The sequence below is a fragment of the Chiloscyllium plagiosum genome, chromosome 35 (genome assembly GCF_004010195.1).
Source record: "Chiloscyllium plagiosum isolate BGI_BamShark_2017 chromosome 35, ASM401019v2, whole genome shotgun sequence".
Lineage (NCBI taxonomy): Eukaryota > Metazoa > Chordata > Chondrichthyes > Orectolobiformes > Hemiscylliidae > Chiloscyllium > Chiloscyllium plagiosum.
In genome coordinates this window covers 32,800,197-32,819,676 of record NC_057744.1, presented here as the reverse complement: position 1 = coordinate 32,819,676, position 19,480 = coordinate 32,800,197, and the positions used below count along the sequence as shown (strand labels likewise).

General features: G+C 42.1%; 1 protein-coding gene across 1 annotated transcript in view; it reads right to left on the bottom strand.

Moving 5' to 3' along the window:
- foxred1 (FAD-dependent oxidoreductase domain containing 1) overlaps positions 1-16,374 on the bottom strand; it is a 34,810-nt gene extending 18,436 nt beyond the window's left edge. The window contains exons 1-5 of the mRNA XM_043676899.1: positions 16,137-16,374; positions 11,049-11,269; positions 8,817-8,927; positions 3,560-3,678; positions 513-607 (exon numbers count right to left, since the gene is read on the bottom strand). Coding sequence (XP_043532834.1) covers positions 513-607; positions 3,560-3,678; positions 8,817-8,927; positions 11,049-11,269; positions 16,137-16,272 — 682 coding nt within the window. The 5' untranslated portion in view covers positions 16,273-16,374. The remainder of the gene's footprint in view (positions 1-512; positions 608-3,559; positions 3,679-8,816; positions 8,928-11,048; positions 11,270-16,136) is intronic.
- Positions 16,375-19,480: the final 3,106 nt, after the last annotated feature.

Below are 19,480 nucleotides of genomic sequence, written 5' to 3'. Positions count from 1 at the left end.
TGTAATAACCGGGGATTAAATTCCAGGGAAGAAAGAAACTTACAAGTTGAGTTATGCAAAACAGTTTTGTTTGTTTTTTTGTGGGGGAACGAGGAGATGGCGGCTAAAGCCATCAAGTGTTAAAATTTTGCCCATTTCGGGGAGTACGGATCTTCTATTCGGCAAGTCAAACAAACAATCTTGTGTTTGAGTGGCTATGTTCTTTTTGTCACAACACAAAATGGACTTTTATTTCAGCACAGTAGCCACTCACATCACAGAAGGCCAAATGCCGGCTGATGCAGTGAATGACAATGTGGTGCACAAGGGCTTTACATTGAAGATTGAGCTGTCAAATAGTTTGAACTTGTACTTTGTACCTAACCTGGATGTGATTAATTTAACATTTGAGCCTGATATCACTGTTACTCAGCAGTAACGCCTTCCACTTTGGTAAATACATGAGAATCACTAATTGTTCTAAATAATTCAAGTTTTTTCTCAAAATTCAGACTTTTTCATGATACACTCACCATATGAAGCTATAGCAACCCCGTCTGTGTTCATCCATGGGAATTTCCTTTGTAATTGCTGGGGTGAGAGCAGAGTGACTGCTGCTCCTTCAGCTCTAGAGATAGAAACATTGCATTAAAGTTCTAACTTGGAAATGAACTACTCTCTTTTCCATCAGTAATCACCATGCAACTGCTCCCCACAATTTGATGTCCTCTGCACGATAGATTGTACAAGCAAATATTGGTGACTTCTTGAGGAGATTGGCTTTTGAGTGTTTCTCTTCCTGTCAGCAATGGAAAACTTGACATTCAATTTGCACTTTCCCACAATGGTTTATCTCAGGTTGAAAATCTCAGCAAACAAAATAAAGAAGACCTACATCCACCTGAGTTTGTTCAAAGTGGGTCAGATATGAACCAAAAAGCTGTTTGTTGAGCTGGTGCAGCTCCCCTTACACCCACTCCCAGTCCTGAAGATGGGTTACACTTGAAACATTGACTTCTCCACCTCCTGATGCTGTCCGGCATGCTGTGTTCTTCTGGCCTCCTGATCTTGTGGCACAGGAGTTGTACAATATGCGCTATACCATTCATGAAGCTCTCTCTTCACTAAAACCTCTAGAGGGTGGAACAAACTAGCAGTTTTCCATTCAGCTGAGCATGAGATTATGGAACCTGACTTTTCTTGCTATCTATTAACAGTTAAGTCAGAGTGAGTCTGTTTAATACTGTTTCATTTCAATGTCAGTTACTGGGGCCTGAGTTCTTTAGAGTTGAAAGATTTGGTTTTCAATAGTTTTGTATTGGTTTGGCCAGGGGTTCTTATATGTGAAACACAAAAAGCTCGCATCCAGGCACAGGTGATCAAGGCGGCTAATGGAATATTGGCCCCAATTTCAAGGAGATTGCAGTATAAGAGTAGGAAATCTGTATAAGTTGCTGGTGAGACCATATCTGGTATACTAAGTGCAGTTTTGGTCCCCTTATAAAGGAGGTATTATTTCATTGGAGGCAGTTCAGAGAAGTTTCACACGGATGACGCCTGGTACGGAGAGATAGTCAAAAACTATTCACTGGAGTTCAGAAGTAAGAGGGGATCTCATATAGGATGTTTTAGGGGCTTTTGAGTAAATACCAAGAGGATGTTTCCCCCTCGTGGGAGAATCTAGCATTGAGCATCTAGAACAATTTAAGAATGAGACCAGGAGGAACTTCTTCCAGAAGGTTAAGAAAGATTGGACAGAGTTGTGGGGGCAGGGTTGTTGTGTAGATTTAGGGCTGACATAGATAAACTCTTATCAGTAGGAAAATTAAGGATAATGGGGAAAGGCTGAGATAGACAATCTGGAGATCAGTAGGAGAATTAAGAGTAATGGGAAAGTGGACGTGAGCATGTCAGAACCCAACCTTAGCTTTCAAACCGCTTTTTACAGAAATTTGTTTCAAGTCCCTTCATTTAAAATAATGATTTGATTTATTGTCATATGTATTCATTAGAAATACAGTGAAAAGTGTTGTTTAGTGTTTGCAATTTTAAGTGAAAAACTACTGCCTAGTTCCCAAGTACAAACATCAAATGTACATGAGATAAGGCTCAGTTGTGTCTCGAGAGCTAATATCTCACTATTACGTATTTTGTAGGCTCATTCAAGAATAAATAGGTGGGAGAGGCACTCGAGATGCTGGAGCACAACAAAAAAGTAGGTAAAAACAAGGACTGCAGATGCTGGAAATCAGATTCTAGATTAGAGCGGTGCTGGAAAAGCACAGCAGTTCAGGCAGCATCCGAGGAGCAGGAAAATCGACGTTTCGGGCAAAAGCCCTTCATCAGGAATACAGGCAGAGAGCCTGAAGAGTGGAGATAAATGAGAGGGGGGTGGGGGTGGGGGTGGGGAGAAAGTAGCTTTTGCCCGAAACATCGATTTTCCTGCTCCTCGGATACTGCCTGAACTGCTGTGCTTGTCCAGCACAACACTAATCCACAAAAAACTTAAAGACCATACCTTCATTGGCTTGTTGGCAATACTAGACCATGCAAAAAAAAAGTGAGGATTGCAGATGCTGGAAATGAGAGTAGAGTGTGTGGTGCTGGAAAAGCACGGCAGCTCAGGCAGCATCCAAGGAGCAGGAAAATCGACGTTTTGGACAAAACCCGTTACTCAGGAATGAGGCTGGGAACCTTGGGGGTAAAGAGATAAATGGGAGGGGGTGGGGCTAGGGAGAAAGTAGCTGAGAGTACAATGATAGAGGGTAACGGTGATAGGTCGGAGAAGAGGGTGAAATGGATAGGTGGGAAGGAAAAGGGAATGTGGGACAGGTCATGAAGGCGGTGCTGAGTTTGAAGGTTGGAAGTGGGAGAAGGTGGGGGAAGGGCAAATGAGGAAACTGGTGAAATCCACATTGATGCCGTGGGGTTGGAGGGCCTAGAGGCAGAAGATGAGGCGTTCTTCCTCCAGCCGTCGGGTGGTGAGGGAGTGGCGATGGAGGCGGCCCAGGACCTGTAGGTCCTCAACGGATGGGAGGTGGTTGACGTGTTCGGTCACGGGGTGGTGGCGTTGGTTGGTACGGGTGTCCCAGAGATGTTCTCTGAAGCGCTCTGCGAGTTGGCGTCCTGTCTCCCCAATGTCGAAGAGGCCACATCCTGAGCAATGGATACAATAAATGACGTGTGGAAGTGCAGGTGAAACTTTGATGGATGTGGAAGTCTCCTTTGGGGCCTTAGACGGAGGTGAGAAGGGAGGTGTGGGCCCAGGTTTTGCAATTCCTGTGACAGCAGGGAATGGTGCCAGGAGGGGAGGGTAGGTTGTTGGGGGGCATGGACCTGACAGGGTAGTTGCAGAGGGAACTACATAAGGAGGATAAGGAGGAGTCTTTAATGCAGTCTTTAATGAAGGTGGCCATCTGGTGGACCTGAGACCATTAAAAGATTAATCATGATCTTATCAAATGGCGGAGCAGGCTCAAAGGGCCAGGTAGCCTACTTGTAGTTTTTACATTCAAAAAAAAATTCAGATGAATAAAACTTTTTAAAAAATTATTAAAGCCTTGACTTTCAAACATCTCACCTTTGAATTTGATAGTTTTCTTCCAAAATTGCACTCTGCTCCTGTCCAGCCAGAAAGAGATAGCCTGTAGGGTTGAACTGGATATCCACAGGTTCCTCATTCACCACATTTAAGTGCTCCTGTATTCAGGAAGGAAATTTACTATCAGAAATAATGGGCTCCTCCACTGATTCATTGGCTACATTATTGAAGCTCAAAAATGCAATAGAATAAATGTACACAGTTGCTGGTACATTTTATTCAAGTGCGATTTTGTAGAATCCATAAATTGGAGAAAGAGAGGCCATTTGGTCCATCAGGTCTGCACCCACCCATGGAAGAGCATCCCACCCAGACCAAGCCTTCCACCCTATCCCCATAAGCTCTCAATCACCATGGCTAATCCACCTCGCCTGCACATTCCTGGACATTACAGACAATTTAGCATGGCCAACCCACCTAATCTACGCATCTTTGGACTATGGGAAGAAACCAGAGCAACTAGTGGAAACCAAGGCAGACATAGGGAAAACATTCAAACTCCACACAGATGGTCACCCAATGCTTGAATTGAACCCGGGTACTTGGTGCGGTAAGGCAATGAGTGCTAACCACTAAGCTACTGTACCACCCTTATTTTCACTGGATTTGTTATCTTCAGTATTGCAGACAGCAATAATTTTTTGAAAAATTTGTTTTAATAGCACATTAGATGATTTATTCCTGTCTATTGTACAAGCCGATCATTTGTCAACGTTGAGTGCTTTTAATTCTTGATCAAACCTTGAATTTACCTCAAGAGCTAAGCTTCTCACTGGAAGATCTAGCAGAATTATTCCCAGTTCACAGAACATCAGTGGCTCAGATAGTATCCAAAAAGAACTGGGTCTATTTACATCAGAGCAGCACAGAATTTAAGGCAGTCTGAGGAGTTAATTTTCCTAGCCTCCTGATAACATGGCTGATGATATGGTGGCTGCTGACTCTCGAACATCAAGGGAAGTGGGTGAAGCAATTTCATTTTTGAGACAGGATTGTATTTTATGTGGATTCACAGATATGGAAACATACAACCAAAGTGATCTCCTGGATGAATTTTGAGGGACTCAAAGGAATTTTCCAGTGTCCTTTTCCCCTTTCGTGCTTTTTTTAAAAACATAACATCATGCCAACTATGAGCACAGGTAATCTCTCGGATCCTCTAGCCTGCTCTGCCATTCAAAATGTTGTGGTTAATTGGTTAGTATTGGAACCTACACACTTCCAATAACCTTTCACCCTTTACTTATCAAGAATCTCTGCCTCAAATGTATTCAAAGATCATGCTTCCATGCCTTTCAAGGGAGAGAGTTTCAAAGATTACCCTCTTAGATTAGAATTTTTTCTTTATATCTGAAATGTGTGATCATTGATTTTTAAACAGTGACCCCTGGATTCTCTAACAAGAGGAAACACCCTTTTCACTTGCACCCTGTCAAGGTTCTGCAGAATCTTGTATGTTTCAATCAAGCCACTTCTTACTCATTTAAACTCCAAGCCTGTGTAAATTTTTCCTCTTAAGATAAATCACGTTTGCCAAGAGTTGTCTAGTAAACCTATGAAACCTATGAACTGCTTCTAATACATCTTTCTTTAAATAAGGAGATCTATGGTATACACAGTACTCCAGATATTATCTCAACAATGGCCTAATTGAAGCATAATCTCCTTTTGTTTTCAATTCACTTTGTAATAAAGAATAATATTCAATTGTTTCTCAAGTAATTTCCCTCGAATCAAAAATATATCTGTTCACAACTACTCTATGCTTCCAATCTTTTGGTCAACTACAAAGCCAAATTACATGTAATCCCTCATATTTCCACTTTCCTTTCTATGAATTTGTATTTATACATTTGTATTTATTCTTACATTAACCATTGTGAAATAGAAAAGCTTTCAAATTATAACAACAGCGAAGAATGTCTGCGCTTGTTTCTCTCATCAATGTTTGTGCATAAATGACTAACTTCAGATGGAGGGTTTGAGCTAAAGGGAGAGACTGAACAGGCTGGGGCTACTTTCCCTGGAGCGATGGAGGCCGGGGTGACAAATTGAACCGAAGAGTCTGTTTCTGTGCTGTACAACTCGATGACTCCATGACACTGTTATCAGGATGCCTATGTTTAAATTGTAAGATAAATTGTGTTATGATATGTTAAGTGCCACTTCGATGTAAGCTGCAAATTAATGACAGTGACAAAAGACTTTCACTGCAATGTTCAGATTCACCTTCAGTGTAATGACTGTGCTCCAAGTTTCTGGAGCCATAACTGCAGAAATTAAACTTCCATCTTTTATCCATGTTTAATCATTTATTGTTGGTCCTGCAAGTTTGCAATTTAACGGAAGAGTTTATGCTGACTGCTCAGTGGAGAAAATACATATTTAAATAACTAATATATCTGAATGCCTACATGTTGAACAATTTACACTCAGTCATAGAGAAGTACAGCACGGAAACAGACCCTTTGGTCCAATTCATCCATGCCAACCAGATATCCCAACCTAATCTAGTCCCACCTGCTCGCATCCACCTCATATCCCTCCAAACCCTTCTATTCATATATCCATCCAAATGTCTCTCAAATGTTGCAATTGTACCAGCCTCCACCACGTCCTCTGGCTACCCGTTCCAGACATGCACCACCCTCGGTGTGAAAACGTTGCCCCGTAGGTCTCTTTTATATCTTTCCCCTCTCACTCTAAACCTATGCCCTCTAGTTCTGGACTCCCCCACCTCAGGGAAAAGACTTTCCCCATTTACCCTATCCATGCCCTCATGATTTTAAAAACCTCTATAAGGTCACTCCTCAGTCTCCAACGCTCCAGGGAAAACAGCCCTAACCTGTTCAGCCTCTCCCGATAGCTCAAATCCTCCAACCCTGGCAACATCCTGGCTCAGTGTTAGTACTGCTGCTTTACAGTGCCAGGGGCCTTGGTTCAATTCCAGCCTGTGGATTTGTTGGGCTGAATGGCCTGTTTCCACACTGTAGGGATTGTACAATACTAACCTGTTAGGGGCGGCATGGTGGCTAGCACTGCTGCCTCACAACACCAGAGACCCGGGTTCAATTCCCGCCTCGGGCAACTGTCTGTGTGGAGTTTGCACATTCTCCCTGTTCTGCATGGGTTTCCTCTGCATGCTCCAGTTTCCTCCCAAAGTCAAAAATGTGCAGGTTAGGCGAATTGGCCATGCTAAATTGCCCGTAGTGTTAGGTGAAGGGGTAAATGTAGGGGAATGGGTCTGGTTGGGTTGCTCTTCGGAGAGTTGGTGTGGACTGGTTGGGTCGAAGGGCCTGTTTCCACACTAAGTAATCTAATCTAATCCTTGTAAATCGTTTTTGAACCCTTTCAAATTTCACAACAATCTTCCGATAGGAAGGAGACCAGAACTGCATGCAATATTCCAACAGTGGCCTAACCAATGTCCTGTCCTCAACACTGACCAATAAAGGAAAGCATACCAAACGCCTTCTTCACTATTGTATCTACCTGCGACTCCACTTTCAAGGAGGTATGAACCTGCACTCCAAGGTCTCTTTGTTCAGTAACACTCCCTAGGACCTTATCATTAAGTGTATAAGATCTCCTAAGACTTGCTTTCCCAAAATGCAGCACCTCACATTTATCTAAATTAAACTCCATCTGCCACTCCTCAGCCCATTGGCCCATCTGATTAAGATCCCATTGTAATCAGAGGTAACCTTTTTTTTGCTGGCCACTATGCCTCCAATTTTGGTATCGTCTGCATTGTAAGAATACTAATTATACCTCTTATATAAATGATTTGGGTGTGAGCATAAATGATGAAAAGTAGAGGATGCAACACCGATCCTTGTGGCACTCCACTGGTCACAGGCCTCCAGTCTGAAAAACAACCCTCCACCACCAGCCTCTGTCTTCTACCTTGCAGCCAGTTCTGTATTCAAATGGCTAACTCTCCCTGTATTCCGTGAGATTTAACCTTGCTAACCAATCTCCCATGGGGAACTTTGTATAATGTCTTTAATGTAATAACAATGCTATGAACCACCTTGAAATGTTTTATTTTAAAAAATGACAGTGGACCATACAAATACATATGACAACTGGCCAAAAGATCTGAGTGTAGTGATCAGAACCAAAGTGACCTTGTTGACAAGGTCGTTGATTGGCCTAGCGTAACAAGTCTAATCAGGAAAGGAGAAAGTGAGGTCTGCAGATGCTGGAGATCAGGAAAACCTTGGCAGACGACTGTAACCAGGAGATTAGATCTCTTCCGTTCAGGTGACTGACTTAGAGTTGACTGGCCACAACAAGTTTACAACAAGGGCCTGAGACTATCAAAGGGTCCAAAGCCACTTTACATGTCGACCAGGCAGCAATTCTGAGATTTTGCAATGCCCACCCAGTGCCATTTGCTTTGTGGGCAAAAGCAGAGGTGGAAATCAGGAGACTGGAGAGCGAAGGAATCATCAAACCAGCGCAATTTACTGAGTGTGCCTTCATACAGACTGTGAAGCTCAGTTTGCCTTTGGGGGGATTTTTAAGCGAACAGTAAACCACTTCTTGCAGCTGGATAAACAAAGAGGACCTGTACAAAAAGTCGGTGTGGGGTGGGGGGTCAGGGCAATATCCATTGCAAAGCTGGATGTAAGTCATCCCACCTGCAAATGCAGCTAACCTGAAGTGTCTAACCACGATGTTCCAGCCACTAAAGTACAGAACTGCCTTAAAATGAATCAGTTAGTAATTTTCTACCTGACATTTCCATGTTTGCATGATTTTAAGGATTGAATTTTTCATAGAGATTGTATACTGCCAGATTGATACTGAGTCATACTGATTTGGAACATCCAGCTTCTAACTCTTGCCTGTGCTAATCTCACAGGTAGCTGTTGTACACAATTTATAACAGGAGCAAATAGGCAGAAATCAGCCAAAGTTTCGATGGGAAACCTTCAGGCTTAATTCCCACAGGGTTGAATATTCTTTCGATACTCATTGCACAGACTTGGGAAAGCTGGTGGGCAAGGTACTGAAAGACTGCCAACACCTGTAAAATTGTACCCCTGAATAAATCACCAAGTATAAGAGAAAATAGATGGGCAAAGCGGTCTTAGCATTTTTTTATTAATATAAATGTCTACAAGGCTGGAAGTTGCCAATAGACCTTTAACCCCTGTAAGAAACCATTCAGCAAAGTCAAAACGTCCAAGCAACAGCCAGCTATATGCTACAGCCAACCTACTGGTACCTGGATATTGCGAAGGAAGTGAGCAGATTCAATGGACAGGTGGATATTTTCTGGCAGAGAGAACTGCTGGCGAATGCCTCCTACAGACAAGACTGTGGAGGCTTTGGCATACTGTGTACAAGAGAAAACAAATTAGCAACTGTAGCCAGAGACACTCAGTAAAACAAAACTTTACTTGGCCAATATGTTGAATTACACTAACAGATGCTACATTTTGCCTTTGTTATGCTGTTGTGTTGTCAGTTTTATTTTATTGATAAGTGGGACAATACAAGATTTTCATTATTATATACACGAAGATTGAAAACATGCAGAAAATAAAATAAAACAAAACAAACTTCCAGTTTATTTACAAGATCACAGTGGCATTATAACTTACTTAAAACAGCTTAGTACTTGGCTGTGTTTAACTCGTGCTTTCAGTAAAGTTGAGGCAACAGGTTTCCTTACCACTGGTTAGGTTTGGGCAATTTCAATTGACACTTTAGGCAGTATTTGATTTACTTACATGCATTCTCAGTTACAAATGACAGAGCAAGTTGTTGCCAAAGAAAAGATGAGAGAAAGTGGTTTTCTCAAGGAAAAGCTTTTAAATTGTTTCCAGCAGGGAAGCTGGCCATTATATAAAAAAATACTTTGAGCTTCCAACAATCATTTCTGTAGTTGCCCCAAAGTTGGAAAGTTCCTCAAAAAAATTATAGAAATAATTCTCAGTTACCTTCCCTCAATTGAACACTCATCTTTTGCATTTCAAATGCTCAACCTATCAAACTCAGGAGCTCATGGTGTTGGTCCCCCAATGAAAACCATTAATCTCAAATAACGTTTGAATATTCCAACAATACGTTTTTCAACCCAAGGCATAGCTGCTAGTTTGGTGCAATTTCATTTGAATAAATAAGAGTATCATTCTGTCAGTGATCCCTCCTGGTTTCTCAAGCTAACTTTGGCACATGCAAACCATTCCTTTGACTAGATATATTATAAATAGTGGCAAATCTAAAATAGAAACAGAAAATGCTGGAAAGAGACTAGTAGACAAAAAGGAATATTGGACTCAATGTTAATTCCATTTCTCTCCCCAGATGTCACCAGATGCTATGTGTCTCCAGCATGTTGTGTTTCAGAGCTCTGCTTTATGCTTTTCTACAGGTTGAGTTCCCAACCAAAATACAAAGTGAACAATTTTGTTCATATTTTCTCAGTACCAGTTCTTATTTTTTAAGTGTATTTTCCTTTGATTTCTGACTGATGAGCAGTTTCTTAAACAGGCTGCAAGCGAACCAAATGACGTTTTATTCCCAAACTGTATTCCACCCTCTAAAATGGTGTGTTGGAACAAGAGAGACAAGAAAACAAACTGATATATAAGCTAGGATTACTGAAATGGTATCAGGGATATTGGCCCAGAAAATTATGCAGAGAGATTAAGCTGGACCAGTTTATCTTAGAAAAAGGTGATAAACCTGAAAAAGCATTGCACATTGGTGTTGGAAGAATGAATGGTGACCTTACTGAAGACTAGATAGCATAGATGCTGGGAGGATGTCTCCCTACATGAGGGAATCTGGAACCACAGGGCAGAGTTTAAAAATGACATGACTCCAATTTAAGATGGAGAACAAGAAGAGCAATTTGTTCTTTCTGAACATGTCTTTGGAATTTTCTTTTACACTGCCAGCAAAGTCAGGAATTGTGGACACAGGCAAAAAAGAGGAGTTATGGTCACTGTAAGTTTACCTAATGACACAGCAGGTTCAATGCACCAGATGGACTCGTGTCTTAGAGCTTTATAAAGTCATGACGGGCATAGATAAAGGTAAATAGGGAAGGTCTTTTTCATAGGATGGAGGAGTTCAAAACAAATGAGCATAATTTTTAAGCTAAGAAGAGAAATCTTTGAGGACGAGGGGCAATTCCTCACCAGTACAGACACTGTAGCCTACTGTCTGAAATGTCGGAATTAAAACTCAAAGATCATAATTGATTATAATAAAGAAAGAGCAAAATTCAGTTCAAGTGAAATGCAAAACTGGAGAGAACAAAGGAAAGAAACGGACCATCAGGAGTAGTATCTGCAGAGTGCTGACATTTTGTTATATGCTTTTGTAGAATAGGCTTATAATTCAGAGCAAAGACTATTTAAATTTTGTTTACTGTAAAATTAGTTTTAGTACCACTGTATCTGATTGAGACATGAAATAGTCATTATCCTTCTATTGATTTACTCACAGATGGGTCTCTCTCTACGACCACCACTCGGACCCCTTCCCGAATTGCCTCTTTTTTCTTCAACCAGTAAGCAGTGGACCAGCCAACTATCCCTCCTCCCACAATGACAATATCGGCCCACTCAGGAGGCAGTCCAGGAGTCTGGTGCAATGGACTCCAATCACTGCCAGGAAGTACTTCCTTTGCTTTCTGCCTGAATTTGACAAACTCCTTTTCTAGATCTGGAACAAAGAAGAGCATTGAGGATAGATGATAACTACCACAAGCAAATAAAGTGCAAATATATTACTGTCAAATCTTCTTCAATCATGATCCAATATTCAAGCATATTTGTGCAACAAGTGATGGGAACCCTAAGAGATTTTCCCGTCAAACTAAGATGCCTAAAGGGCAAACATAGCACCACTATTATTTCCATGACTAAAGGAAACTCAGTTAGGTGTAAAATCCTAAATGGATCTAATTTATTTTGTCCAGTATTATACTGAGTAATACAATTAACAATTGAACTATCAGCTGATTCTTTTTCTAAATCACTAAGAGTTCTAAGTCTGAATATGGTTGCTTACTTCAAAAGGTTATTGTTAATTAGCTTGGAGAACTATTATTTGTTTTGATGTATAGGGAATTAATGTCATTCAGTCATTTACAGCACAGGAGGTAATTCAGCCTATTAAGTTCATGCTGGCTCAGTTAAACAATCCAGCCAATCCCACTTCTCCATTGGTTTCTTGAAGCCCTGTATTATGACAAGGGGTAACCCTCCCACTAATATAAACCAGCAACACGGAAAAGATTCATCCTGTGCTACAATCTATTAAAATTCAAGAGACAAAGAACTATTCCCAAAAGTCACTAAAGTAAAAATTAAAACCTTCATTTTTTAAAATAAAATCTAAAAATAATTAAGTAACAACTATTTACAACACTTATCTCTAACCTATCTTTTACTCCCCCCTCTACACTACTTGTCCGACAAAAACCCTGATTAGGGTTTACCAAAACATTCACATTTCAAAACCAGCCCAGCTGTCGAATCTTCTCTTTGTATCGTCCTCTGTCTTCTTTTCCTCTTCTTAGGGTTTTTGTTTCACAGGTCGTTGCTAGATAAGAGACCTTTAAGAGAACTATTCTACAGACAGTCTGCATATGTTAGTTCAACTTTTCAATTTGTTTAATATTTATACCCCAAAGCATTGGATCATTTTTTTTTTCAAGAGAACAAATGTCTTCCCTACATGGGATCGTTTCATTGGTCTTAATATTGTCAAAATACCAAATTAAAATTTGGTTGGAGTGTAGTAGCTTGAGGCATGACTTTGGCTGAATTTGAATTTGTTTTTTTGTCCCATAGCAACCCAGGTACTGCGAGCTGCTGGAGCAAATGTTACAGTGTAAATTCTCCAGCACTGTGCGCTTGCTAATTCCTTCAACTCTCGAAAGGTACAGTACACCTCTACACCTTCATAACGCCTACAAGTTTATTTTCTCCAATACCCATTCAATTGTTTAGGTATTTATCAAACATTCAATGTCAACTTTCATTTTATATTGTACTTTTAATGTAATAAAAAATCTCAGAAAGCTTCATAAGTGTTATAGAACAACATTTGCCAATAAACCACAATGGGATTATCAGGAAAAACGTGATGAAAGAGTATCTTTTGAATATCTCAACAAGGTAGAGATATTTTGAGAGGGAATGCCAAAGTAAAAGGTCCCCAGCAGCTGAACATACAACCACCAATGAAGATCAAGAGCGTTCAGGTGGCCAGAGATTTGGGAGAACTGGAAAATTGCATGAAGTTACAGAAACTGGAAAAGGTTCAGAAGAGATTTACTAGGATGTTGCCAGGTATAGAAGGTGTGAATTATAAAGAAAGGCTGAATAGACTGGGACTTTATTCACTGGAGTGCAAGAGGTTGACAGCCAACCTGATATGCCTATAAAATAATGAGTGTAAATAGAGTTAATGGTAATTGTCTTTTCCCTAGTATGGGGAATTTGAAGACTTGCAGGCACATTTTTAAAGCCAGAGGGATTTAAGACAGACACAAGGTGACCTTTCAAAAAAAAAAAGAGGGTGGTTCATATGTGGAACGAACGAACTTCTGAGCAAGTGGTGGATGTGGGTACAATTACAACATTTAAATGGCATTTGGATAAGTACATGAATAGGAAAGGTTTGGAGGGATATGGGCCAGTAGCAGGCAGATGGGACTAGTTTAGTTTGAGATTATGTTTGACATGGGACTGGTTAGGCCAAAGGAGATAGCTTCCGTGCTGTATGACTCTTAATAGGGAAGGGGAGGCCACAGAATGTGGAAAAATGTAAAATAGGCATGAAGAAAAGTATTGGCACAATTATTGCAATATATGTATTAACTGGTACATACTGGGAACAGGTATGGCTGGCTAATAGAATTGTCTACGTGTCACTTATTCACTACTTTATTTTCAACTGTGGTACTTCAAGGGGATGCTTCCCCACAAGTGGAAGGTGCTCTTTGATATTGCCCAAAATTAATGGCCAGGGTTGAGCCCATTTAAACTGAAAATGATCTCCAGCTTCTGAGAAGTCACAGAATGTTTTGCCAATGTAATGCATCTAACTTTGAGTTGGAAATGCTTCTTTTTCTTTTAGTTAGAACAGCAATAAACACTTGACTTTATTAATAAACAGTGCATAAAAGCTCATAGTTAAACTAGAAATTCAAAAAGAACAATTAGGCCTCAGAGAGGATTCACTGAAATGAGAGCAGGGATGAGGGATTTCAGTTTTAGGGTGGGACTAGAAAAGCTGAACCGAGGTTCGGAGGAGATCTGATGGAGACTTTCAAAATCCAAGTGATTTCGATAGTGAAAATAAGGTTAAACCATCCAATGCTTGAAGGATAAATAAACAGAGCTCACAGATTTACAATGATTGGCTAAAGAACCAGAGGTGACATGAAAACAAGGATGTAGTAAGCACTTATGGTCAGGTGTGCAGTGCCTGAGAGTTTGGCAGAAGGAAATTTGAAATGGGAATCAGCAAAATACCTATTCAGGCTGCGGGTGTTTTTTTGGATGAAATGTTGAACCAAAGACCTGCTACTGTGAGGTAGCTACAAACGATTCAATGATCTTATTTGAACAAGTAGCTTTCCTGGTATCCCCTGGCCAGCTTTATTCTTTCTCAAACAGTTTGTTTAATCACATTTATCATTGTTGTTTGTTGAACCATGCTGTACCATTTGTGAATTTGTCCTTAATCTTAAGTGTGATGACTGATGTTGATAGGAAAATAGAAGTAGACCATACAGTTGCTTAAGCCTGCTATGGCATTCAACATAATCATGACTGAATTTCTGCCTCAACTTCACTTTTCTATACTTCCCAAATCACTGCCAACTGAGGGTGTCAAAAAGGACATGAACATGACACATCTATAAGAAAACAAACAAGCTGCTCAAGAAATAAATCACATTTGCAAACCACCCAAATGAAGGTACCTTAAGACTAGTGAATTTAAAGGCCAGCTAGGGATTCACACATGAAAAATTCAAGTCTTAGCCTTGTTATCCAAGATTTACTCTTCACATTACAGCAAAAAAAAGACTGAAATAAATTATAAAAGAAAAAAAGTATTTTATCTGTCCATTTTGATGTCCCCCTTGATACTTTATTGATTCTGAATTGTTCACCTTGATGGCCCATGTTTTGCAGCTCATTAACATGTTTCTTTAAACGTACCTTCATGAGTGGATTCTGTCAGTTTCAAAATGACTCTTTATTTCCTTAACAAAATTACTTGTCTCTCCAAATCTCTTGCATATTAAGCCTCTCTTTATACTTATTGTGCATGGCTTGCAACATAGCCTGAATAAAATTTTGACAGGCAAGGTGAAATTTGCTCTGAAACATATACAGCACATGTACTACTCCAGTCCAACTTTGACTGGGCCTGCAGTAGTATAGAACAATACTGAATTAAATGAAATTTGTGGTACTCTATGTTCACTTTGTTTCTTAGCTATTTCTTTAGCTGGTCCTGGTAACAATCTGGCTTGTATAGACAATGTAAACCCAGAAGTGTCAAAAATTGAAAGCTCAAGAGAGTAAACAATAAAAGATTGTATTTACCTATTGTAAATCATTGACACAAGTAAAATCCAAGAACCTATTTGCTTGCTAAATTCTTTCTCAATAACTGCTGCCACTTACAAAGATCTAACAATCCCTCTAACAATCCTTGTTCCACAGAACACTGGTATACATATCCATCCATCCCTTAAGGTAGAACAGGTAAGTGAAGTGGTTAAGGAGGCATATGGAATACTTGTCTTTATTAACTAAGGGACAAAGTTTAAGAGCAAGGTGGTCATGCTGAAACAGTATAAAATATCAGTTAGATCCCAGCTAGTGTTGTGTTTAGTTCTGGAACCCACACTATGAGAGGAATGTGATTTCACTGGAGAGAGTACAGAGGAGATTTACTGGGATGTTGCCTGAAGGGAAGCTTGAGTAATAAAGAGATTGAATACAATGGACATGATTTAGACGTATAAAATTATGACAGAATAGACTGGGTGGATGGGAAGAAGCCTTTCCCCCTTGATCAAAGACTATTGGGCATGGATTTGAGATAAGGGACAAAGAGGTTTAGAGAGGATGTAAGGAAACTGATTTTCCCTGCAGACGGTACTAGGAATCTAGAACTCACTATAAGGGCAGTGCAGACACACAAAAGTTCGTAACGTTGAAGTTGTACTAAATGTTCAGTTACGATTCCAGGGCATACAGAGCTCTGTGCTGGAACACAGGATTAGAATAGGTAAGTACTAGCTTTTGGTCGGTGCAGACTCGATGTCATTTATGCGGTGAGACAAAAGGAGCTCCTTTCACGAGAGTAATATATCTTCCGAGTTCTCATGAAAGGTCGCAAAAAACGGAGTGCGTTCCTCTCCCTCCAAATAGGCTTTTAACTCTACGATTGAACTGTAAAAGTGTTAGGAAGGGTCTATGCGTCAGCTGTTGGGGACGCTGGCGGTCATGTTGCCACAGACAGCTGCCTTCCGTCGGGCTAACGCCAGACCCCCCCTTACCTTTCACAAAGTCGCTTCGCCTCTGTGCACTGGCGCTGACGGCGCGCCGGCCTTGCCCTCGGCAGGGTGAACGGAGGCAGAGGCAGCGGTGCGGGGAGCCCAGAGGCCGGCACGTGCGGACAACTCGGCACAACATCACGGCAACTGCTGGCGGTGGGAGGGTGTGAAGCAGTGCGCGCAAGCGCAAAGCGCTGAGGAAGGCGGGGCACCCACGACCCAGGCACGCGCTGACGTATTCGCCGTTGGCCTACGCCATTACGCCAGAACGCCTACCCATCACGTGATATCCCCCTCGACCATTAAAGCGGGAATTTTAAACAAAAAGACCTGACCTCACTGTAAGCATGGTGCCTTCGCCCTTTCCCGCAGAGGTATGGAGCCGCTGTACTCGCACCATTTCACCTTCACTCGTTTTTCTGGTTCGCAGTCCGCATGAAATGATCCATGGAGGCCGCTGTCCCGTCACCAACTCAACTTTAATTGACATATGATCCACCGAGTCCACCAACCCCAAGGGGTTGGATGTAGTGAAATCACTGAGGACAGAACATGGAACGGGGGTGGACCATTGTCATAAAATTAGGGCTGAGATATTTGGGAATAAAGTCAGCCTCGGACAAAAGGTCATGGTGTGAGAAACAAAGCTCACACACTTCAATAATTGCAGTCCGAGATAAAATCTGAATCAGTCCTGTCCTTTATTTTATTCTTGCAAGAGGGTGTGATGTCCAGTGTCTACAAGGCAAGGGACACACACACACACACCAAATTCAATTAATACACAATATTTATATAATTTGGTTTCCTTTTTTTTCATTACTCCTCCCCCGTTTACATCTTCCACTTCCCTAAGACCGGCACCCATTACGCCTGTTTATCTCTTGCCTTATCCGGCCTTGTCTGTGACAAAATGCTTATTTCTGGCCTCACAAGGCCGTTTGACCTCATCTTGCTGTCGGTCATTGTTAGGCATATTCTTTCTTCACCATTACCTTCCCCTACCATACTGATCCTTATGACCCTTTTAATTGGGGTTTGTTCCTGTGTTTCTGTAAAAGTGGGAAACAGCCTGGCTTTGCTGCTCCTCTCCCTTGTAAAATTGCTGTCTCTTGTATGTAGCTGTAAATGTAACTGTTTGTTGTAAACTGTTTTTGTAATTTGTTTAATAAAATAAAAAAAAATAAAAGTGGGAAACAGATGTTTATACCTACTGTTTGTACAGGTGTATCTAGCTTCTTATCTATTCGCCTGTAATATCTACCATTGTTTTGCAGTCACGTTACTTTCTTGCATACAATTTTAGCTGATACAAAAACAATTATGTATTTCCTCCACATAGCTTCCATTCTTGTTGACTCAGCTCTTGGCTAAAACAATTACACACTGGTGTGAGTTCATTTACTTTGTATAAGTAATTAGAATTGCAGAAGTAACACTATTTTTCCTACATCCCACAATGGAAATTTGGAACTCTTTCTGTCAATAGAATCCTTACAGTGTGCATGCAGACCATTTAGCCCATCAAGTCCCCCTCACCAGAGGCAATCCCCTACCTGATCTCTATAATCCTGCATTTCCATATGGTTAACCCGCCTAATGCACATACCACGTGCCATCTAGCATAGCAAATCTGCATACCCGAATAACTGCATATTTTTGAACTGAGGAAAGAACCAGAGCACTTCAGGGAAACCCACACAGACATGCGGAGAACGTGCAAACTCTACACAGTCACCTGAAGGTAAAACCAAATCTGGTGTCCCTGGTGCTGTGAGGCAGCAGTGCTAATGACTAAGCCACTGGGATTCTACTGTCTATAAGGTAAATGGCATGTCAAGTCATACTTCTCGGCCTTTTGGCTAAGATCAAGTGTCTGTTCTTATCAGGAAGGGGGTCGAGTTGTGAGTCATCAGAGCTAGTGGAGATCATTGCTGGATCGTAATTGGATGTTCGAGGATCGTTTGGTTGTGCTGACCTGCTATTGGAGGATTGTTTGGTTGTGCTGACCTGCTATTGGTGGATCTTCATGCCTAACACCAATTCAGGGACCAGCCAACCTCAGAGCTATGGCCTCAACAGCTGCCCGCAGCCCTGGGCAGGGGGTTCGAAACACCGTCCGGGTGACTGTGAAGAAGATAGAGGATCGTACACCGCTTGACCGCATGCTGTTCATCAAGAAAGTGCTGCTAGGATGCTGTGGGTTCGCTGCAGCGGACGTATACTGCCTGCAGGATTTCCCTGGATGTGACCTTCAGGAGTGTGAAGCAGTGCGAACAGCTCCTGAAGGTCTTCAAGGAGAAGGAAGGGGAGCCGCTGTTTTCCATCTTGTCGGCAACCCCATTGTGTGTGCTTCCTGCACAGAGGAATCGGGTTGTTACAATCCATATGTACAACCCCTATGTTCCAGCGGCTGATGTCCTGACCTTCCTGGGAAGGTACGTCTAAGTTGAGGGAGAAGCCACCGATGTGATCGACCCCTTTGGGATCTGGACCAGTAAGCGGCAGGTCAGGGTGACTCTGAGGGTCGATGGCAATGGGAACATTCTTCACCCACCCTCGAGCTTCGCAATTGGAGGGAACAGGGGCTACCTGACATATGCAGGGCAGCCGAAAGTGTGCCAAACCTGCGGGAAGCCGGGACACGTGGCGGTGGACTGCAAGGTGACCATCTGCAGGAACTGCAAACAGGAGGGTCACCTGACTAAGGACTGTCAGGAAGCAAAGAGCTGCAACCTGTGCGGAGAGGCGGGCCACATGTACAAGACCTGCCCAAGACGGCGGGGGGGGGCCCACTTATGCACAGATGGCTGGAGGTAGCAATGTGAACCGTGGACCCCCAAAGACCAGTAAGGTACACCCAGACAGCAGAGAAACGGAGTCTGGTGGCTCCCAGAAAGAAGAACAGGCTGGAGTAGAGGAGGCGGCAGACAGCGGAGAGACACAGCAGCTGATCCTAGCTCTAGCTGGGCAGATGGAAGCAATGGAGGAGAAGGTAATCGAGCAGGCAGAGGAGTGGATACCTGTTAAAAACAGGAAGAGAAAATCCAGCCAGGCCCCCAAAGCCTCTCAGCAAAGGGGGAAAAGACAGCTGCATGAGGGAGGGACGGCCAGCTCTTCGGATGGTGAAGACGGGCGCAAAGAATGTCATCACCACCAGAAGAAGAGACAGGGTGCCGTAGATAAAGAGGAGGGCATTTCCTCCCAACCAGGAAACAACGGACCCCCTGATGTCTACCCTCCACCCAGTGAGAACCAGGGGGTACCCACTGCCCCACAACTACAGACAACTGAGAGCTGCGATCCTCTGACAGTCCCATTGTCAGACACAGAACTGGACGGTGCGG